Source organism: Erinaceus europaeus, chromosome X (genome assembly GCF_950295315.1).
Source record: "Erinaceus europaeus chromosome X, mEriEur2.1, whole genome shotgun sequence".
NCBI classification, from domain to species: domain Eukaryota; kingdom Metazoa; phylum Chordata; class Mammalia; order Eulipotyphla; family Erinaceidae; genus Erinaceus; species Erinaceus europaeus.
This window is the reverse complement of record NC_080185.1, coordinates 117,374,706-117,398,675: the sequence shown is the minus strand read 5'-3', so window position 1 is coordinate 117,398,675 and position 23,970 is coordinate 117,374,706. Positions and strand designations below refer to the sequence as shown.

At 43.7% G+C, this 23,970-nt stretch overlaps 1 protein-coding gene across 10 annotated transcripts in view; it reads right to left on the bottom strand.

Moving 5' to 3' along the window:
- The window catches only part of MAP7D2 (MAP7 domain containing 2), a 96,428-nt gene extending 82,815 nt beyond the window's left edge, over positions 1–13,613 (bottom strand). For 8 of the 10 annotated variants that reach the window (XM_060182911.1, XM_060182912.1, XM_060182917.1 and 5 more), the window contains exon 1: positions 13,472–13,612. In XM_060182911.1, the coding sequence (XP_060038894.1) occupies positions 13,472–13,523 (52 nt within the window). In that variant the 5' untranslated portion in view covers positions 13,524–13,612. Of the gene's footprint in view, positions 1–13,471 lie in introns of all 10 variants that reach the window. The other 2 variants (XM_060182909.1, XM_060182910.1) reach the window with 1 other exon arrangement.
- Between the last annotated feature and the right edge of the window lie 10,357 nt (positions 13,614–23,970).

The following is a 23,970-nucleotide window of genomic DNA, read 5'->3' as shown; positions in this document are numbered from 1 at the left end:
GGGTCTTGAGATGAAGGAGGCTGTAATGGGGCAGCTAAGGTTGATTCCAACTCTCCGTGGTTGACCACAGTGACAATAAGGGTGTAAATCAGACTGGCCCTCCCTCTGCTGCCTGAGCCAGCAGTGGAGGATCATAGCATCTCTTTGTTGGAAAGCACCAGTCACATTATCTAGGGCACCATCTCACTAAGAAGCAAGCAACCTGAGTTCGTCGTATGGGCCAATGCCTGAGGACACAGTTTGTGGGGAGCAAGATGCAAGGAGATAGCTGAGGCTTGTTTGCTTGAGCAAGCATGTCCCAGAGGAGGGAACATGTCCAATTCTGGCATGGGGCCTAATGCCCCCCTAACAGTCTTGCCAACCTCGTTTCCCAGCATGGGATCCTCTGACTTAGGCCTGCCCTCTCTACCCCATCTCACCAAACTTCTCACTGGCAAAGTCCTCCCCACAGCCCAGCCAGTTCTGGTATAGCTAATGGTTTGGTAATGGTAGTCACTCTGGTTTCTCCAAGTTGTATACCAAAATTAAGGCAGGTCAGAGGGCTGGCTAAGCATGGGGTCACCCAAGGCCGCCTGGAGCCAGAAATTAGCCTTGCTCACCAGATTCCACCAGGGCCTTAGAGATCTGATAGAAGCCACAGCAACTAACTTCAGGTGGCCTTCATATATCTGAGAGTGACTGGATGACCAGTGCCAAGAGCCAGAGCTTATAGAGTAGAAACCAGGAACAGATGAGTTTGAAGTGACTTGATTGAAGCCTGAAAACTCATTCTTCACTTCTCATCTGAATCTAGCAAGAACAGTTAATATTGGGGGCTGGCAAGTGGTGCACCAGAAAAGTATATATGTTACAATGTGCAGGTGTTAAGGAAAATATCCAGGGTACAGCTCCAAGTGTTACAGCTCCGGGGTGCAGCAGATCCAAAGGCCTAGACTGAGGCTGAGACCATGTGGAGAGCAGGGAAATACTTTATTATGTTAACGGGTTACAGGCCCATTCCTACCAGACCTGCACACGCTTGTCCCACAGCACATAACTTTTATCAGTTTCAAACTGGGTGCAGCACAAGCTGATTAGTTAGAAACAATGTCCATCAAGGTACTGACAATAAAGGTGAAAGCGGGTTGGCTACCATCAGAGCCAGACACTCAAATGCTGGAATGTAGAAGAGGGTGTCCACGGGGGTCAGGCGGTAGCACAGCGGGTTAAGCACACGTGGCGGCAAAGCTCAAGGACCAGCATAAGGATCCCAGTTCGAGCCCCCGGCTCCCCACCTGCAGGGGAGATGCTTCACAGGTGGTGAAGCAGGTCTGCAGGTGTCTATCTTTCTCTCCCCCTGTCTTCCCCTCCTCTCTCCATTCCTCTCTGTCCTATCAAACAACAATGACATCATCAACAACAATAATAACTACAACAACAAAACAAGGGCAACAAAAGGGAAAACAAATAATAAAAAATAAATTTTAAAAAACTTAAAAAAAAAAAAGAAGTGGGTGTCCACCAGAAGCCTATAGATTTCTCATTTCACAAGGACCTAGGTTCAGGCCACCAGCCCTCACCTACAGGAAGAAATCTTGTTAAGCAGTGAAGCAGTGCTACAGGTTTGAGTGTGTCTGTCTAACTATCTCCCACTTTCTTTCTGTCTCTATCCAATAAAAAGAAAATAATAATATCTATTATAGTTAAATGCACAGTCCAATTCCAGAACCTCTACTGGATATGGCTATTGATTTAAACCCAGGGAATGCACAACACTACTGAGTCATCTCCTTTGTTTCTTTTTTCTTTTTTTTTTTTTTGCCTCCAGGGTTATCCCTGGGGCTCAGTGCCTGCACTATGAATCCACTGTTCCTTGGCGGCATCTTTTTTTGTTTGTTTGTTTCATTGTTGTTGGACAGGACAGAGAGAAATTGAGAGAGGAGAAGGAAACAGAGAGGAGGAAAAGATAGACACCTACACACCTGCTACACCACTAGTGAAGTGACCCCTCTGCAGGTGGAGAGCTGGGGGCTCGAACCAGGACCCTTGCGCCGGTCCTTGTGCTTTGTACTATGTGTGCTACCATCCACCAGCACCCCCCCATCTCCTAATTTTTTAAAAGACTTATTCATTTTGAGTGAGAGAGAAAGAGAAGAGTATTACTCTACTTTAGCATATGTAAAGGAGGCCAGAAACCCATATACAAGTCCTATGCCTCCCCAGCTACATGGCTCCATTTTTTCCCCTTAATTTTGGAGATAGGTAAAGATGAGAAGTGGGGAGAGAGAGAAACAAGAGAAAACAGAGATCGGGCGAGGGTAGATAGCATAATGGTTATGCAAAGAGACTCTCATGCGTAGGGCTCCGAAGTCCCAGTTTCAATCCCCTGCACCACAAGCCAGAGCTGTGCAGTGCTCTGGTGTTTCTCTTTGTGTCTTTCTCTCTCAAAAATAAAATAAATAAAATACTTAAAAATAAAATAAGGGCAGGGGTAAATAGCATAATGGTTATGTAAAGAGATTCTCATGCCTGAGGCTCTGAAGTCCCAGGTTCAATCCCCTGCACCACCATAAGCCAGAGCTGAGTAATGCTCTGGTAATAAACTAAAATAATAAATAATTAAAAAAATAAATAAAAATTTAAAAACTTTAACAAAAAAAGAGAGAATGAGAGAGCAAAAGAAGGGGGAGATGAGACACTCAAACAATGGTCTATTTGGTGCTGTCCATGGTGCTCACCTGTTGTGCCAGGACTTGAATCGAGGTTCTCATTCATAGCAAGGTATACTCTATCCTCTGAGCACCTGCTGGGCCCCACCTGGATATGTCTACTTAAATGATTTAAATTCTGATACAACTAAAAATTCACTTCCTCAGTGTGCAACAGCCCTTTATGTTTGGTAACTACCATGTGGAAGAGTTCAGATGTACAGTACAGCACTTCCTTTCCCATGGAAAATTCCACTGAATAGGACTGGGCCCCTTGGGTAATGTTTCTTGCTTCAATAACCCTGATTAGAAGAGGCACTCACTCTGAAGTCATCCCCACACAACAAAGTGGTAAGAATCTTTTAAATTTTCAACTAATATAGATAAATTTATGTACCACAGAAGACACTCTGATACATCTTCAGACTGGTAATTTTAAAAATTACCAATTTAGGGGCAGGGTTAAATAGCATAATGGTTATGCAAAGAGACTCTCATGCCTGAGGCTGTGAAGTTCCAGGTTCAATCCTCTGTAACACCATAAACCAGAGCTAATCAGTGCTCTGGTGTAAAAAAAAAAAAAAAAAAAAGATACTCAACACACCATAGTCTCCTCAAGTCATTCAGTCAAGTCAATAACTTGTTTGCCTTTATATGTTAACTCTCTTTTCAGCCACCAGGTTCCAGATGCTATCATGATGCCAACCAGACTTCCCTGGACAGACAACCCCATCAATGTGTCCTGGAGCTCCGATTCCCCAGAACCCTGCCCCACTTGAAAAAGTGAGAGGCATGCTGGGAGTATGGATCAACCTGTCAACGCCCATGTTCAGAGGGGAAGCAATTACAGAAGCTAGACCTTCCACCTTCTGCACCCCACAATGACCTTGGGTCCATACTCCCAGAGGGTTACAGAATAGGAAAGCTGTGGTCCAGGAGGTGGCACAACAGTGGATAAAGCATTGGATTCTCAACCATGAGGTCCTGAGTTCAATCCCCGGCAACACATGTACCAGAGTGATGTCTGGTTCTTTCTCTCCTCCTATCTTTCTCATGAGTAAATAAATAAATTCTTTAAAAAAAAAAGAATAGGAAAGCTATCAAGGGAAGGGATGGGATACGGAGTTCTGGTGGTGGGAATTGTGTGGAGTTGTACCCCTCTTATCCTATGGTTTTATCAGTGTTTTCTTTTAATAAATAAACAAATAAAATGCTTTAACAAATAAAAATAAATAAATAAATAAAAATAGAGAGTAAATGACAATTAAGAGAAATGAAAGCTGAACAGGGCAGAGTGAGCAGTCCATTTCACTCTTGATTGCTCTGCTCTAAAAAGGGTAAATCTCATCCCAGAAGATTAGGGATGGGTGGGAATTAATGGACCATTAATAAGAGGCAATTATTCTTTAGAAATAATTTGTGACTGAAGAAAACAAAACTCAGTGAAGTGGAACTTTAGGTAGGTGAGGAGATAAAAGGAGAGAAAGAACAAGTTCTGCAAAAGGACATCACATCCTGAATTGTAATTTGGGGTCAGGGAGATAATATAATGGTTATGCAAAAATACTTTCATGCCTGAGGTTCAAAGGTCCCAAATTCAAAATCAAACAGTTTTGGGGGAGGGGGAGGTTGGTAATTATTTTTTTAACCAGAGCACTGATTAGCTCTGGTTTACAGTGGTGCAGAGGACTGAACTTGGGACTTCACAGCCTCAGACATAAGAGTCTCTTCGCATACCATTATGCTATCTATCCCTGCCCCTGAATTGGTAATTTTTAAAAGCAAGTGTTCAGTCTGAAGATGTAAATAAAATTGCTTAATACTGGTAACCTAGCTAAAGAAAATGATCGCTGCTGAATATTGATCATAACATATATCTCCACTGGGGGAAAATACACCCACTGCAAAGAAGGTTTCCAGTGAATGCCATCACAGTATTTCACCACTGATACTGTCACCCCCTGACTAGTGTTTAAGAGAAATGAACACACACAATTAAAAAGGGAGAGAAGTACATACACCCTAGAAGAGAGACACCACACCTAAGTAAGGACAGGGATCTTAAAAGGGGGGTGGGATCAAATATAAGCACAGCAGGGGGACCCAGTTTAAAATCCAGAAGGTTTGGGTCAACATACTCTGCCACTCGAGGAAGACTGGTCCTGAAATGAGTGCAGCCTAGAATATTCCTGGCTATGACCATGGCATGTGAGCTGAGACCTGCAGGGATGCAGAGATTATACAGGCTCCTGTGCTGAATATGGGCCCCAACCAGATCAGATCGTTGGGGTTTACAGTTAATGGTATTTATATACTTTTCTCATATTGGGAGCTGCTCTTTGCCCTGATCCAGCTATCTAGTCCTATTCTCAACTCTGACACCATCTCCCCAGACAATGCCGTTAGTCCACCTGCATGTTAGCTGCCGGGCTCAGGCAAAAATTAGTAGAGCCATTCTTCTTCTTCTAGCGTTTGCCCTTCTTCCGTAGCCAGTCATGAATCCCTTGGAATATATATATATATATATATATATATATATATATATATATATATATATATATATATATATATATATATATATGACTTCCTAGTTTTTTTCCAAAATGGAGACCCCAAATCTCATCTGCTCTATTTTTACCTTTAACTTTCTTATTATTAAACAATTTTTTTTTGCTTTATATCTTAATACTTTTCAGCCACCAAGCTGCAGTTTCTACCACGATGCCAACATGACTTCCCTGGACAGATGACCTCACTAATGTGTCCTGGACCCCTACCTCTCCTGAGCCCTGCCCCACTAAGAGAAAAAACAGACTAGGGTATGGATTGACCTGCCAATGCCCATGTCCAGCAGAAAAACAATTACAGAGAAGCCAGACCACCCACCTTCTGAACCCCATAGAGATCTTTGGTCCATATTCCCAGAGGGGTAAAGAATAGGGAAGCTTCCCAATGGAGGGGATGGGATATGGAACTCTGGTGGTGGGAATTGCATTTTATCCCACATTCTTGTCAATCATTATTAAATCACTACAAAAAAGGGGATAAATTCATATAGTTATTTCTGGTTCATAAATATTAACACACAGAGAGAGAGGGGGGAGGGAGAAAGCACTGCTTTAATAAAAGGGTTTTAGGTACTGGTGAAAGTCTGAAGCTGCGGGGGCATTTTCTGCTCTGTGATTATTAATTTCAGGTATTCATTATGCCCTCCTTCTCTCCTGCCTCTTCTTATAAAAAAAGCACAAATAAATATGAAAAGTGGGCGAGGAAGAGAAAAACAAGAGCAGAGCTACAAACAGTGTACATACGCAGGCATCAAAAGTGACAGCAGACCAAGAGTTCAAGACAGGAACAACTTGATCGGGGCAGGGATTCACACTGGAGGCTCTCCCAGTGAATGTAGAGTGGCTGGCCCAGCCCACTGAGGCCTCTGGTCGGTGCCAACTCACTCCAGACCAAACCCAATACAATGGAGGCAGGCATAGCCCAAGGAGTCACTGCAAGAGCCCCATTACTTGGACCCTGGAGTTAGGATCCTGTCAGTCAACAGGAACTTCACCAGAGAGGGGAACCAGGAAAGCAGGAAAGAGGAGAAGCAAGGGGATGGGAGCAAAGAAAGGGGAGGAGGGACTGGACCCACCCTCACAGAAATTCCACCCAGTAGAAGGGATTTTTTACTGGACCACTGACACCTTGACACCAAGTCCTGGAGATCCTGAACTCACTAATACCACTCTCTCCATCTGTTTTCAGTATCAACTCAACAATTACCATGATGTCAAATCCACCCATTTTTCAGAGACTTCTGGGGCCTGCCTCAAATAATCTATATGAGGGCTTTTGCACTGGCCCAAGTTGGGGAAAGTAAAAGTAGTGTCTCATCAGGCCTGCTCACCCTGCTGAAGGAGAAGTCGCTGTATGTGGTCTGGGAGGTGGCACAGTGTCTCTCCCCATCTCTGTCTTCCCATTCTCTCTCCATTTCTCTCTGTCCTATCCAACAACAACAGCAATAACATTAACAACAACAAGGACAACAAAAAATGGGGAAAATGGCCTCCAGGAGATGTGGATTCATAGTGCTGGCACCAAACCCCAGGGATACCCCTGGAAGCAAAAAAAGAAAAAAAATTGGGGGGCTGGGTGGTGGAGCATGCAGTTGAGAACCCAGTTACCATGCATAGGGACCTGGCTGTCTCTACCAATAAGGAAATAAAGATAATAAAACTTTTTTTTAAATGTAAAAAAATGTAATAATGATAATAAAGAAAAATATTTAGGGGTGGGGAAATAGCATAAGTTACAAAAAAAACTTTCTTTTTTTATATTTATTTATTCCTTTTTGTTGCCCTTGTTTTATTGTTGTAGTTATTATTGTTGTTGTTGATGTCGTTGTTGTTGGATAGGACAGAGAAATGGAGAGAGGAGGGGAAGACAGAGAGGGGGAGAGAAAGATAGATACCTGCAGACCTGCTTTACCACTTGTGAAGTGACTCTCCTACAGGTGGGGAGCCAAGGGTTCGAACTGGGATCCCGGACCAGGATCCTTATGCCAGTCCTTGCATATGCACTTAACCCGCTGCGCTACCGCCCGACTCCCGAAAAAGACTTTCATGCCTGAGGATTTCCAGGTCCCAGTTTCAATCCCTAACACCACTATAAACCAGAGCTGAGCAGGGCTCTGGTGAAACATATATATGTATTTCTAAACTTTAAAGTACATCACTCTGGTTTACGTGGTACCAGGGATCAAACCTCATGCAAGCAAGTGCTGTGATCTATCACCAAGTGCTTCCCTGGCTACATTTTTTACTTTTTCTGCTTAAGAAGTATTTACTAAAGAGATGGGACAGAGTGGCTCTGGAATCCCAGGTTGGAGAGAGAGAGAGAGAGAGAGAGAGAGAGAGACAGAGAGAGAGAGAGAGAGAGAGTGTGTGTGTGTGTGTGTGTGTGTGTCTTGCAGACATCATGAGGAGATGAGAGGTTGTACCTTTGTGTCAAGAATTGTACTCTAAACCATTAAATTTTCTAATAGTGGGGGGGGGACCCTGAAAATAAATATTCCTAGAGAGAAAGACAAACAGACATATATTTATTAACAAGGGAGAGAACTTGAGCATTACTCTGACACATGTGATGCCAGGGATCAAACTTGGAATCACTTGCTTGAGAGACCAATGCCTTATCCACTGTGCTACTTGTACCTAGGGTTTCCTTCCTTTCTTGCCACCAGGATTATTGTTCCTTTCTTGCCACCAGGATTATTGCTGGGTTCAGTAAGCACGCCACAACTCTTGCTGGCCTTTTATTTTAAGATTTTATTTATTTATTTATTGTTGTTTTTGTTTCATTTAAATCAATGCTTGTTCTTTTTTATATTTATTTATTTATTTTTGCCTCCAGGGTCATTGCTGGGGCTTGGTGCCTGCACTATGAACCCACTGCCCCTGGAGGCCATTTCCCCCATTTTGTTGACCCTATTGTCATTATTATTATTGTTATCATTGCTGTCATTGTCGTTGGATAGGACAGAGAGAAATGGAGAGAGAAGGGGAAGATAGAGAGGGGGAGAGAAAGGCAGACACCTGCAGACCTGCTTCACCACTTCTGAAGAGACTCCCCTGCAGGTGGGGAGCTGGGGGTCCAAACTGGGATCCTTAAGCCGGTCCTTGCTCTTTGCGCCATGTGCACTTAACCTGCTGCACTACCGGCCAGCCCCCTCTATTTATTTATTTATTTATTTATTTTTGCCTCCAGGGTTATTGCTGGGGCTTGGTGCCTGCACTACGAATCCACTGCTCTGGGAGATGTTTTTTTTTTCCAATTTTGTTGCCCTTGTTGTTGTCGTCATTATTATTGTTGTCATTGCTGTTGTTGTTGTTGGATAGCACAGAGAGAAATCGAGAGAGGAGGGGAAGACAGAGTGGCGGAGAGAAAGACAGACATCTGCAGACCTGCTTCACCACCCGTGAAGCGACCTCCCTGCAGGCGGGGAGCCAGGGTCTCGAACCAGGATCCTTACGCCGGTTCTTGCACTAGGCGCCATGTGCACTTAATGCGTTGCACTACCGCCTGACCCCTGATTTTATTTACTTATAAATTAGAAAGAGAAGAGGAGAGAGAGAGAAAGAACCAGATATCACTCTGGTATATGTGCTGCCAGAGACTGAATTCAGGACCTCATTCTTGAGAGTCCATGCTTTATCCTGCACCAACTCCTGGACCACTATTTTATTATTATTATTATTATTATTATTATTACTACTATTATTTAAATAAAAGTGAGAGAGACAGAGAAAAAGACACCTGCAGTACTACTTCATTGCTTGTGAAGCTTGCACCTTTCAGGTGGGGACCAAGGACTTGAACCCAGCTCATACATACTCACACATAACAACATGTGCACTCAATCAGGCACACCACCACACGGCACCCACTTTTTACTTTTTTTAATGCACTCTTAGGAAATTAAGTACTTTTAAAAAATATAGTCTTATCTTAGAAAATTTAATGAGTGTAGTCCGGGAGGTGGCATAACCATTATGCTATCTCCCCCACCCTCTTATTTTTATGACAGAAACAGAGTGAGAGAGAAGTAGCAAGACAGACACTTGCAGCCTGCTCCACAACTTGTGAAGCTCTCCCCATAAGTGGGGCCTGGGGGCTTGAACCTGGGTCTGAGAATGGAAGTGTTTTTCTTTAACTTTGTTCTTTTTCACATTTTACTTTTTCTGAAAATATTTTTGGAATTAGTTTGATGTGCTAGTTGTATTCTTACAACACAAGGAATCCACAGAACCTATTTTAAAAAACCAATTTAAAATTGTGAAGATGTTTGTCCATGTGCAGTATAAACCCTCTGGTACACCATACCCTTTGGGAATTGCTGGTCCAGGGCAGAGCTACTGAGTGTGGCCTGGGGGAGGTCTGGTCTCCCATTCCAGAGGTGCTATCGCCCATGATAAAACCATTAATTGAGAGCATACAGTTAGAAATGCTGAAGGCAAACTGACTGAGGCCCACTGAGATCCTAAAACCTAATAATGTAAAGCTGGAATGCATATTTCTCATGTTACTTATATTTTATTTTTCTAGTCTTTTTATTGTCTGACGTGCCTATAATAGTGCCCCACACATGACCACTCGACAAATAGAGCTGCTGCTCTGTGGGGAGCTACTATGAGCACATGGGGAAGACACGGACACAGACTGCCTGCGCAGCTGCACAGGACCCAGTGACTGGCAGGGCCTGCGCCAAGCAATGTCCAGCAGAACCCGCCAGGCCTTGCACAGAAAGCAGCTCTTGAGCATCTCGAGAGCAGAATGATGGTTTCTGGACCTCCGATGAGCGCGGACCCATGAGTGGATTTGCAGGTGACCACAATGTGTGCATGCACTGAAGGCTGCAGACCACAGAACACAGGCCTGGCAGGCGCCATGGAGACTGAGTAAATGGGTGCTGTCAAAGTGGGGGGCGAGAGGGCGAGGCACATTTGAGAATGAGGGCAATGCAGGCTGGGTTTCTCTGGGAGCTGACGACATGCTCACAAATTGGCTGTGTAACCGAGACCTGATGATGCTACCTGCTGGTAGAAGGTCTCTGACCGTGTCCCACAGGGGCATCTCATCTGTGACACTGCGCATGTACCAAAGGCTGAAGAGGACATCACATGTGTGCAAGGGCACCAGCACAGGAGCTCATCAGCAGGAGGACCTGCTGCTAGAGGAGGCATTCAGAGGCTGAACTTCACAGTCCTGTCCTTGAAGCAACTCTTAGGAAAACCGCTTGCAGACCATATCCCACACCTGACCCCACAGGTGGTCCAACAACAACCATCTGAGGCCCTTGGGCCATTTAAGGCCCTCGCAAGACTCAGCTTTAGTTCAGGAATAATGACTGACCCTTCAGAAATGCAGATTTTGAGGCCTGTGCAAAAGTGAGAACCTGGGTCTGATCCCAGGAAACCCACTATATGCTCCCCTTCCAAAAAAGAAAAAAGAAAAAAGTACAGATTGAACCCCATTAGGAATGGGTGTCAAATGTGGATTATAACAAAACCTGTATACTCGAGACTTTTATAGGGATGACTTTATTTTAAAAAGTTAAGGTGGTGCAGGGGACTGAACCTGGAGCTTTGGAGCCTCAGGCTCTTTGCATAACCATCATGCTATCTACCTCTGCCCAGACTGGCATTTTTCTAAGCACCCAACCTCACTAATCGGCAAAAGAACAAATCACAGTAGACTGGGGAGATAGCATAACGGTTATGCAGGATGATTTCTATGCCTGAGATATCAAAGATCCCAGGTTCAATTCCCAGCAACACCAGAAGCCAGAGTTTAGCAGTGCTCTGGCAAAAAAAAAAAAAAAAAAGAAAAAAAAAGAAGAAAGAAACTAAAACAAAACAAAAATTCTGCTACTACCTGGCACCTCACTAAACACTCGTTTTTCCACATTAAGCCAAACAATGGACATAGAGATTTATCTTAGGGGCCAGGTACTCCTTTTTTAAAAATTGTTTTTACCTGCTTCACTGCCTGTGAAAGGACTCCCCTGTAGGTGGGGAGCAGGGGGCTCAAACCCAGATCCTTATGCTGGTCCTTGTGATTCACGCCACGTGTGCCTGACCCTCTAAGCTACTGCCCGACTCCCAAGGGGCCAGGCACTTCTAAGCACGAACATCAAAGCGCACAATGTCCAGGGTTCAAGCGCCTGGTCCTCAGTTGCAGGGAGAAAGCTTGAGGAATGGTGAAGTACAGCTGTAGGTGTCTCTCTGCCTCTTTCCTTTTTTATTTCCCCCTCCCTTCTCAACTTCTCTCTTTCTCTATCCAATAATTAAAATTAATAAAATTTAAAAGATTTGTCTAGTATTTCAAACCTTTTACACATGCCTTTTTCATGATTCCAATTTTAAAGGAGGGAAGAGAGCTTTAAACTAGTCTTATGTTCAGTAGAGTGCATTAAATGGTTCTACAATAAAGTTTCCAATCTAAATGTAATAAGAATTCCATTTTAATTCACAAAGTTTTTAAAAAAATCTCACAGATAAAATCAAAGTTCAATCATACAGCTCTCCCCCATCTCTCAAACATCTAAAAACTTATGAAAGTGAAAATGCAGACTTCAATGTCCTTTCCCAGTGGTCTATTCCATGAGTGTCTCCAGGTTTTTCCCTAGCAGATGCAACCACATTTTTAAAACAAAAAGGATGAAAATAGAAGGGCGTGTTTATAGAGTATATATCACTATCCTTTGATTTTTTTAAATTCTGCTTTAGTCATTTAAAAAAAAAAAAAAGAGCCAAGATGAGGACAGGGTTAGAGACTCTAATGCTCCTGAAGTTCCTAAATTCCAGGTTCAATCCCCCGCACCACTATAGGCCAGACCTGATCACATAAGACTGGAAATAATAATATAAAAATAAAAATCAGTAATAATAAAAGACAAGATGTGAGACTCAATGAAATGATATTCAAACAACCTCCCCTTTTAAAAAGCATATTTTGATCGAATAAAGAGCATTACTTATTTCCTTTCCCATCCTTGGTGCACCTTGTAGAAAATGCTCAGATTATAGCGACGTGTAAATTCATTGACTATGACACTTAAACTTTGTCTTTTTTCCATATGTAAATTATGCTGCAGTTAAGAAATTATTTTTTCATCGCCTAGGTGCTTCACCCTTCTTAGTCAAGCTTTTCTGAGACACAGAATATGGGGAGAAAAAGCACCGCCCTGAACCTCCTGCCGGTCCCTGGGTCAAGCACATGGCAAAGCAGACACCCTCCCTGGTGAGCTACCTCGCTGGGCCAGCAAAAATGTTTTAAAAACCTGATAAACGCCAACGGCTTTGATGGCAGGGAAAAAAAATGTTTTAAAAACAGCGCAGATTAACCTTCAAAAAAAAAAAAAAGTGTTGCATGCGCCAGCAGCAGGAAGCCAGTTTCCATGTTGCTTTCGCCAGCGCACTACCTGTAACCACTTTCCAGGTCACGAGACCCGCCGCCTAGCTCAATTTCGGCCCAATGTCCTCAGAATCTCTCCGAGGCCCAGATCATTTCAGGGTGGCAAGGGGGACCGGGGATGGGGAGAAGGGGGAGGCTAGGGGAGAGAGGGTGCGGGGCAGCGGTTCCCAAAACCTGCAGCTTCGCAGGCTGAGACTCAACCGTCGCGCTGCCACGTGAGAGGGCCGCCGCCCCCGCCCGCCAGCCGCCGCCCGCCGGCGCCCGCCGGCGCCCGCCGGCTCCCGCCGGCTCCCGCCGCCGCCGGCCCAGATCCCCGGAGAGCACGCGGGTGCCGGAGACCCTGGCCTGGGTGCGCGCTGACCGCCCTGGCCAGCAAGTGTGTTACGTGGAGGGGGTGTGGGGTGGCGCCAGGCCTCTGTACCACAGGGACGCCGCGAGGCACGAAGCTGGGCCCCTTCGCCGCGGACTGCAGCTGCGGCCCGCGGGCGTCTCTGAAGACGAAGGGGGTGGGGGTGCAGGCACACTAGCCGGGGCGACCCCTCCAGGAGCCCCGAGCGGCCCTTCTTCCCTGACTCCTAAGGCGTCAAACGCGGTCCCTTTCCCTCCAACCCCCAAACCCGCCACCCACTCACACAGACCACCCTGAGGGAACCGGCCACCCACCCCTCGAGGGGCGCGGGCCTCGGATCCAAAGCCGTTGCCCCAGGGGTCTGGCGGTTAGTCGGAGTCGGACGCCGAGCCCCCTGCCCCGCCCCCCCCACCCCGGGGAGAGCCGCAACCCCCTTCGCCCCCCGCCCGCAGAAGCCAGGGGACCCTACCTGAAGATCGCTGGTTGGGGGGTGAATTCTTCACCGTACCCGGCTCGGTCATCTCGCCGGTTTGCTGGGGACCCCGCACAACTCCCTTGGTCCTGGAGCCCTCCCCGCCGCTACCACCGCACTCCCTCAGGCTGAGGCGGCCGCACAGGCGCACTGGCCGACCCGCCGTGTCGCACCGACCCCGCGCGTAGCCGCACGCGCACGCCGCCTCATACAGCTTGCGCACTCGGCGGGCGTTCACGTGAGGGGCGCGCGCCGCGTGTACACACGTGAAGTGCGCACTACTTTTTCGGCGTGTGCACGTGCGCTGCGCACTGGGGTCTTATAGGGCGAGAGTGCACACACCTCCTCGCCGAGTGAATTCGCGCAGGCTGCAAAAGGAACAAGCCGTTTCTCACACACGGCGTGCGAACACGGGTCCATTCACCACGTGCGCACACGTGCTTATCCAGCACGCTCAAGTTCCCACCCGCCATACAGCCATTCACTTTACCTCCTGCGGCACTTGTTCACGGACAAACTTGGCGCTGCAGCTCAAGAAACGGTTCCTAACCAGGAGCCCTAGCAGACACCGCCCCAGTTGCGCCACGTGTGCAACGCGGGAGGACGCTCCCTCCTAGCAGTCAGGCTGCAGTTCGCCCAGACCTTGGCGCCAGGGGACCGCCGAGCGAGCACCCCCTCACTCCACCCCCACAAGCCTGCCTGGTCGACCTTGAAGCAAGGGCAGGGGCATGGGGGCGCGCATCAGCCTTGCACTCTCCTGCCGATTTCCACCCAAGACTCACTAGATGGTTCTCTCTCCTGGGGCGCCAATAATGCGCATTTAAGAAATTCCGCATGGAGGACGGTGCAGCCACAGGAGCAGGGATCCGGGAAGGGTGTGCTGTGCAGGTGTCTCCACTTGTGTCTGTGTGTAGTGGGGTTTCTCCCCTGAAAATCCTTTTACTCCTTGCCATGAACATTTATCTTTTTTGGTGGGAGGGGAAGAATTGCAATCAGAAGTCATGGCCAGCGCCAGGTGTTTACTTAGGTATAGCCTGCCAAGCAATAACCAAACCCAAGGAGGCCCCAGGGTGCACGTTTCTTTCGGGGACATTGTACCAACCCTCTGAGGCGTTTTTTTTTTCCCCTCCAAGAGAAAAAAGCAGGTTTAATAGGTAAATAGACGCTTAAGAAGGGAGAGTAAGAGGTTTCTTAGGTGGACATGTTGAAAATGGTCTAGAATTAGATTATGGTGATAGCCTTTACACTGAAAACCATTCAACTGTAGATTTTTTAACTGCAAAACTTAATGGTTGTAAATTATTCAATTTAAAAGTAAAGTCTTGAAGTAGCCCTCAAAAACCGGCTTGCTGATTTTTAGTCAAAAGCTAGGAAAGCGTCTTTCTCTTCATGGCTCAAAAAATATGAACAAGTTTGTGATACGCCCAAAACTGTGCTGGGAGGAGGACTGAACAGTAGCGAGAAAGCCATACAACTGAGCAGGAAAGCAGGCAAGTCAGGACTGGCTCCTTGACTGCAATAAAGTAGTTTCTAACCCAGTTGAGCCAATGAGGGCAATGGGAGCTGCTTCCAAGACTGACTATATAATCTATGATTAATAGTAGTATAGATTTCTTGTGGGTTTTAATGTCGCAAATATTTCACCCTAAGTCAGCTAACCTTTTTCTAAGGTTAGTAAAACTTAATTTCCCCCCCCCCCGGTCATTTGCTTTTAAAGGCTTTTTATATATTAATAGGATCATGGTGTTTGAGAGGTGGCACAGTGCTCGATAGAAAGCACTGGGCTTGGGGGTCGGGCGGTGGCGCAGTGGGTTAAGCGCACGTGGCGCAAAGCGCAGGGACCGGCGTAAGGATCCCGGTTCGAGCCCCCGGCTCCCCACCTGCAGGGGAGTCGCTTCACAGGCGGTGAAGCAGGTCTGCAGGTGTCTATCTTTCTCTCCCCTTCTCTGTCTTCCCCTCCTCTCTCCATTTCTCTCTGTCCTATCCAACAACAAAGCAACATCAACAATGGCAATAATAACCGCAACGAGGCTGCAACAACTAGGGCAACAAAAAGGGGGAAAAATGGCCTCCAGGAGCGGTGGATTCATGGTGCAGGCACCGAGCCCAGCAATAACCCTGGAGGGGAAAAAAAAGGGTAGAAAAAAAAAAAAAAAGAAAGCACTGGGCTTGGAAGCATGAGGTTCTGAGTTGGATTCCTGACATTGAATGTGCCATGTTGATGTTCTGGTTCTAAAAACTGTTATCTTTAAAGTCATTTGCATAATCATGCTGTCATCTTCCCAGTTTTGAGTAGACATGGCCCTTTACCCTTTATTTCAGTATTTACCTATTAAGAATGCTATTCTTACACAATCACATTATAAATTAACAACTTCAGTAAAATATTACATGAATGCATTTTTTTGTTGTTGTTGTTCTTACTGGGAACTTCACTGCTCCAAGAGGACTTTTATAGAGAAAAATGGAAAGACACCACAGCATCCAAGATTCTTCCAGTATGGTGTGGGCCTTCCTAGAACCTGGATCTTGTGCATGACAAAGAAGGAACACCATCCAGGTGAGCTATTTTGCTGGCCTGGATACAATACCTACCTTATTTAGCTGTTGGCTTCTCCACTGTAGTGGAACTAGTTGTCTCTTGCAGCTAATAAGCAGTCTGTGGGGGCGGGGGGATCCTTTAGGGTGATGTCAAGATCTTAACTTCACAACAACTCCCTACATTTAGCATCCATTTTCAAATTCTTGCTTGATCCAACTTTCCCCATTGTCGCAAAATAAAATTCAAAGTTCACCTCATGGTTTGTGCTTTCAGGTCTCACTACCACCCTAATCACAAGTCTATTTTCTTTCATCATAAAAGTGCATGTACAAACTACTGTATTTATTGTCGACTGTAAAACATTAATCCCCCAATAAATTTTTTAAAAATGTTCACCTTAAGGCAATCTTCTGTATGAGATCCACATTCACTTTTCTTTGTAAAGTGTATCCCAGTATCCTTTCTCCAATGACTTAGAAAATTCATTTTTTTAGGGGTGGTAGTGCAGTGGGTTGAGTGCACATGGCACATGGACTGGCATAGGGATTCCTGTTTCAGCTCCGGGCTCCCCATCTGCAGAAGGGTCACTTCACAAGTTGTGAAGCAGGTCTGCAGCAAGTCCCCTGTTCCCCCCCCCCCCCCCCCCCGTCCTATCCAACAATGATAAACAAGGGCAACAAAAGGGAAAAACAGCCTTCAGGAGCAGTGGATTCCTAGTGCAGGCACTAAGCCCCAGCAATAACCCGGGGGGGGGGGGGGCACTCAGCTCAGCTCTGGCTGATGGTGGGAGTGAGGGGGGATTGAACTCAGCCTCAGGCATGAGTCTTTTTGCATAACCACTGAACTATCTACCCACTGCTGGAAGAAAATACTTTAATAAGGGTGCTAGTCACTGGCACAACTGGTTAATCGCACATAGTATTAAGCACAAGGACCTGGCTCCTCACCTGCAGGGGGTACCCTTCAGGAGAGGTGAAGCAGGTCTATAGGTGTCTCTCCCCCGCCCCCTTTTTTTTCCTTCAGGGTTATCAGTGCATGCAGTACGAATTCACTGTTCCTGGCAGCCACTTTTTTCTATTTTATTGGATAGGACAGAAATTCAGAAAGAATACGTTTCACCACTTGTGAAGTGACACCCCCTGCAGGTAGAGCTGGGGGGGGGGGCCTCGAACCAGGATCCTTAAACTTTGTACTATGTGCGCCACCGCCCAATCCCTTTATCTCTCCTGCCTCAATTTCTGTCTCTATCAAAAAGTGTTAAAAAATATTTTAATCGGGCCGGATAGTGGCACACCGGGTTGAGCGTAGGTACCCAAGTTCGAGCCCCTGGTCCCCACCTACAGAGGCTTTGTGAGTGGTGAAGCAATGATCCAAGTTTTAAGAAATAAGATAAGGGAGTCAGGTGGAAGCCCAACAGGTTGAGCATGCGAAGTCCAAGGACCTGCATGATGATCTTGGTTTCTGAGCCCTCGTCTTCCCACCTGCAGGGGAGTTGATTTACAGGTGGTGAAGCAGGTCTGCAGTTGTCTTTCTCTTCCCCTCTTCTCTCCACTTCTGTCCTATCTAACAATGACATCAATAACAACAGCAATAATAACTACAACAATTAAAAACAAGGGCAACAAAAGGGAAAATAAAATATTTAAAAAATAAACTTTAGAGGTCCAGGAGGTGGCAGTGGATAAAGCATTGGATTCTCAACCATGAGGTCATGAGTTCAATCCCCAGCAGCACATGTACCAGAGTGATGTCTGGCTCTTTCTCTCCGCCTGTATTTCTCATGAATAAATTCTTTAAAAAAAAAAACTTTAATCATAGCCAGTTTGCATGTATATGAGCTGGATTCTCAACTCTATTCTGACTTTTTTCTCATTACTTGCAACTATTTACTATCAAGGCTTATGGTGTGACTTAATGGCTACTCTATAATCATCTACTCCCTGCAAACATTATTAAAAATTAAAAAAAAATATTTCCCTTTTGTTGCCCTTATTTTATTGTTGTAGTTATTGTTGCTGTTGTTGATGTCATTGTTGGATAGGACAGAGAGAAATGGAGAGAGGAGGGGAAGACGGGGAGAGAAAGACACCTGCTTCACTGCCTGTGATGTGACTCCCCTGCAGGTGGGGAGCTGGGCGCTGGAACTGGGATACACTGGTCCTTCTGCTTAGTGCCACGTGCACTTAACCCACTGAGCTACCGCCCGACTGCCCACAAACATATTTTTAAGTGATTATTTACTTTGAGATTGGAGTCAGAACACTACTTTGATACTGTGTTTAGGATTTAATCAGGGGCCTCGAGGGTACAAGCTCCATGCTCTATCAATTGAGCTATTTCCCCAGCTGCATATGAACACTTTGGAATAAATTGGCCTGCACATACCCCCAGTCTCAATGAGGTATTTACTGTAATTATACTGAAGTCAGGAACTCATCTGGGGAGAACTGGCATGTTTATACCATATCATATATCATACCATCAATGAACACTGAAGTCTAGTAATGACATTAGGCTAGGGAGCACACAGCAAGGGAGCAGAGAACCTAGATTTGCTGCTGGCTCAACTGGTAGAGCATAGAATTTGCATGCTCCAAGGCTCCAGGTTTGATCTGACCTCTCATGTGAAATTTTATCTCCTATGAAACAAATCTTTTTAAAGTCTTTCGGGGCAGGTTAAAAAGAGAGACGGGAGGGGGGGATCACTAGTCCTAAGTAATTCTTTTGTGCTCTGTAAACCATCTATATTCTATCACTGTTGTCTGGGGGGGGGGGTAGGCCTCCACAAGTACCCTAGCACCTAAGTTCTGTCAATAATTTACAGGTATTAGTCACTAGTCATCTTTTTGCTTCCTTGTCTATAGCTGCTTTTGTGTTATGGCAGAAAGTTTTACAGCTGAAATTGAGGACCCACCCAAGATCTTCTATCTGCTAACAGTAGTGAATTTTTAAAGTTTTCCCAAACTCCAAATTTTACTTAAAAAGTACAAATGGAAACAATGTCAGTTTGTCTTAAAATAATAAGCATGGGTACAGGGTAGATAGCATAGTGGTTATGCAAACAACCTTTCATGCCCGAGGCACCAAAGCTCCGGGTTCAGCTCCTGCATCACTATAAGGGAGATCTGAACAGTGCTCTGGTAAAAAAAGAAAAATAATATAACAAGCTCTCTTATGGGTTCAATCTATCAATACTGGTTTATTATTAAAAAAAACTTATTACTTGTAACTATCAATTCAACAGTAAAATGAATGCTTTAACAAAACATTTTCAAAGGTAGTAAAAAGCTTAAAATGTACTAAGTGGCAGTTTCACATTTTTGCAGTTCTTTTCCAAGTGGCAAATGTCTTAAAGCAAAATTTGCAATGTGGATTCGAACACTGAATCAAAAATTTGTTTTGTTATACTGAAAGAAAAGCTACTGATCAGAAATACTGGTTGAGCAAGATCTTTCAAATAGCAACATATTTCATTCTATAATGTTCAAGTGAGATGCATTAATACCATCACTGAACCCTTCAGAAGTCTTAACTGTGAAGCTGAAAAAGTACTGGTAGCAGTTACTTTTCCAAAACTCTTAACTTTAGCCTGAAAGCTGAAACTTCCTCAGCAGCAACAAATACTATCAGTTGCTTTCCTTGAAGTGTTAGACCAGTCTTCATTCATTCATAGGGGAATGCTGACAAGTCTGAATAACCAACCAGTTTGTCAATTCTTTTGAGCAAAAATGATCTTCCTAGAAAATTTTTGATCAGTTCAGGTTGCAATTCAAATAACCAAGTGCTTTTCCTTGAAACAAGGATTGCATTTTGATGTACACATAAAGTGCATTACATAGTGCTTTGTAATTTGTTACATGAAATATTAAAAGATGCGAATTTAAGGGTTGGATTTGATGAGATTAAATTTTACTGCTTGTTAGAGACATTAAGTAAATCTTTAAAAAATAGTGAGGTAGATAACCTTTAGCATGTTCAGAAAATTTCAATTACTCTTAAGAGTTTTAAGAGATTATTTTAAAAAAAATCACAAATATGCATAGAACTTTATCAAACTTGCAAAATCCCACTAGATCTATGGCTTCTATGAAGCAGCAGCAGGATAACTCATTTTTGCCTTGGATTTACACCATATTTACTTGTGAACCAAAGAAAACATGGATTCAGGGAGTCAGGTGGTAGTGCAGCGGGTTAAACGCTGGTGGCGCAAAGTGCAAAGACCAGCGTTAAGGAACCTGGTTCGAGCCCCCGGCTTCCCACCTGCAGGGAAGTCGCTTCACAAGCGGTGAAGCAGGTCTGCAGGTGTCTTTCTCTCCCCCTCCTGTTCCCATTTCTCTCTGTCCTATCCAACAATGACAACATCAGTAACAACAACAATAATAATAATAATAAAACAAGGGCAACAAAAAGGAATAAACAAAAAAAAAGTTAAAGAAAACATGGACTTGAACAGAAGTCTGGTCCTTGAGCAAGATGACCAAACATCTATTTCACCTACAAATTTCTGCACAGTATAAAATGTTTAATGTGATTTTGGCAGTCGTATGTCATTCTAGACAACTGATTTGCTATTAGTAAACGTCATGTCCAGCAATTTGTAACAAATTCACCCAGAAAATACAACCCCTTATATGGAGTCTGATTGAATGGATAGATGGATCTATTCATATCAACTGACCACACACCCCCCCCCAAAAAAGAAAAAAAACAGGTAAAGTATACATTCTCTACAAGATTTTCTTGAATCACCATGAATATTTTTACGTTAAATAGTAAAGAAAAAAGTTAGACAGATTGAAAAGAATCAATTATATACACTCAAAGTTATTCCATGCTTTATTTTTTGCCATAGTTTGTATCTGATTTGTTTACATCATTCTAAGAGATGAGAACCTCCATATCAGTATTGAGCACTGTAATGAGTCCATAGTAAAAGGACACAAAGAGCTTACTAAAGACTTAGGAATGAAATATGACCAGTTCTGTCAATATTAGTAATCATGAACTTTCTCTCAAGAAATAACCAGTTGGTATTTTGCAAAACACCTTCAAATATTTTTAAGACTTACATTTGTTAATCTTGTGTTGAATCAAATGAGGGTGGTAGCAATTATTTTAAACATCATGTTGGCATGAATATATACTTTTCTTTTGTTATAGAAAGCAAACACTATGTAAAGTTAAGTGATAAGTGGGATGTAACAATATGCGCATTCTTACAGTCCTGGAAATCCAGCGGAAAACCGTGTTCAGTCCCAAATTGTTTTATGTACACAAACATATAAATTATTAATCTCAACAGTCTTGTTCTTATCACCCCCACCTTATAGGAGAGGAGAGTCCAAAGCTCAGTTAAGTGGAAGATGGTACCAGAGTGGGGCTTAGGACAAAGGTTACCTGACTCCAAGGCCTGTGTTCCCCTCTCTATCTACTTACTGCCTCCCAAGCAGAAGCGAAGAAGAGAGGAACCCAGTCTAGTAAGCTCTCTAAATTCCTCCGTTCACTCTGTACATGAGTCTAGAGTCTTAGCACACTTGTAGTTAAGACCTAATTCAGACTTTTTCTTCTGAATAGAAAAAATAAAGGGTAAAAGAATGGTAATTTCAGGAAAACAGAGGTGCGTAAAAAAAAAAAAAAAAATCCAAGGGAGTGAGTCCAGCCAGTATAAATAAAGTATTCCCTTACTGAGAAAGACAAAGATCTAAATATGGTACCAATACAAATCTTTTAAAACTTTATGACACAGTCAGATAACATTGAGAACTTCACTTTCATTCTGATACTTCATTAGGCCAGTCAATACTGGTTATTAACTCTGTACACAACACAAATAAAATTAAAATGAGCTAAGTATTCTATTTGAAAACATGCTTTTACCTATTTTATTGATCACTCTGAAGTCAACACTGACAGCAACCTGTATTTAAGTGAGCTGTTATTAAACACCCTATCAGTATTTACACTAGGTAGATGAGATTAAGTTAAATTACAAGTCAATAGGAGTTTTGTAAGCAACTATATTTATGGTCAGGGTTCCATAGATGTGGTGGTCAGTATACCAATGGTCCATTCCTTAATATAAAAAGGTTTCATCATGCACAGTTTACAGGCTCCTTAAGAGCTGGTATCTTTAGAGTCTGAATTTTCAAGACAGATTTAACAGTTAGACAAATAAATATCGGCAAGTCTTTTTATACAAATGCCTGGTTTTTTAGTCACCTTAGTAATATGACATTGCATACTCCCACCAGAAGTAGAATAAACATTGCATGAAAAAAATGCAACCCTATCAAATTCATTACTAATGATATTTTAAACCCTCTTTAGCTGTAAGAACCATTATTCTTGAATCTCAAACATTTTCTTCTCAGGGCACACCCTATAGCACTATATAATAGGAATCCAAAACTATGACCCCAAAATGAAGTTTTTCTCAAAGACCACTTCAGTACATTTGAAATATAACTCAATGGAACTATTCATTTTTCCACAGTAAAGTTAGTAAAATAATTCCTCCAGGTAGTGTTGTATATGAGCTACAACTTTGCAAATATTTTAATCATTATGATTTGAGATTTTTCTAGGATGCAACAGCACTAGATTGAGCTGTTTCTACCAAGGCACGGGGGGAAGCACTAGAAAACACATGCATGAATTGGGTCACAGCTATAATTTTTAACAGCCTTTAGACATAGCATATTTGTTAAAGGAGTTAAGTACAGAAGTTCAGTTGCATCACCCCTACCCCATGAACTACGACAGAGTTGGAAGATCCTTGGAAAAATAACATGGAGGATACTGTAATTTTAAACATTTTTCTGTTCAGAATTATAAATATCTAAGGCGATTTAGATTACTGATGGAAACAATCACCAAGTCAGTCCTTCAAGGGCTGCTTCTTTTGTAACCAGAGCACTGTTCAACTCTGGCTTATGGTGGTAGAGCTCGAACCTGGAACTCTGGGGCTTCAGGCATGAGTCTCTTTGCATAACCATTATGCTATCTACCCTCCACCAGAAGGCTGCTTCTTGCAAGTATTAAAAACTGGAGTATATGTGTATGTGTGTGTGTGTGTGTGGGAGAGTCAGGAGGTAGCGCAGCGGGTTAAGTGCACACGGACTTGCTGTGACGTGCAAGGACTGGCAGGACGCCAGTTCAAGCCCCCGGCTCCCAACCTGCAGGGGGGTCGCTTCACAAGTAGAGAAGCAGGTCTGAAGGTGTCTATCTCTCCTCTCCTCTGTCTTCCACTCTTCTCTCGATTTCTCTCTGCCCTATCCAACAACAAAGACAGCAATAACAACAACAAGGCCAACAAAAGGGGGAAAATAGCCTACAAGAGGAGTGGATTCATAGTGCAGGCACCAAGCCCCAGCGATAACCCTGGAGGCACAAAAAACAAACAATAGAGTCATTCTACCTATAGATGTTCAGAAACTCCGTAGAATAGGAAACATGAACTGTAATTTTGCACTCTGAATTTCTGTGCTTTTGATTTAATGTTTTATAGTACCCATATGCTTTGATTCTATGCTTAGGATTAAAAAAAAAAGGCCCATTTATTTTTCATAAGCCCTGTGAGTGCTTATTCTCCTTTGCATTATTTGTCTTCACTGAAGTTATCTGCATAACTGTTAAAAAAAAAAAAAAGGCTTCACAAGTAACATCAAGAATCCATTCTTTTAAAGTTGCATGTGATTTCGATGTGGCTAATGAGACCTAACTAGTTCCAATCCTTAATTTCATTCTTGCTGGAGTTGGTAACAAAAGGGTAAATCTAAATTCCAATAAAATACCAGCAAACAAAACATCTGTACACAAAATACATCCTAGCACACAAAGTAATGGTATGATATTCTCTGTAGCATGACACTCTCTTTATTGTATTTCTCAAATTGTAGCTCATTCACATTCAGAAATTGGAGACCATGTTTACTCCCTCTTGTACGCCCCCCCC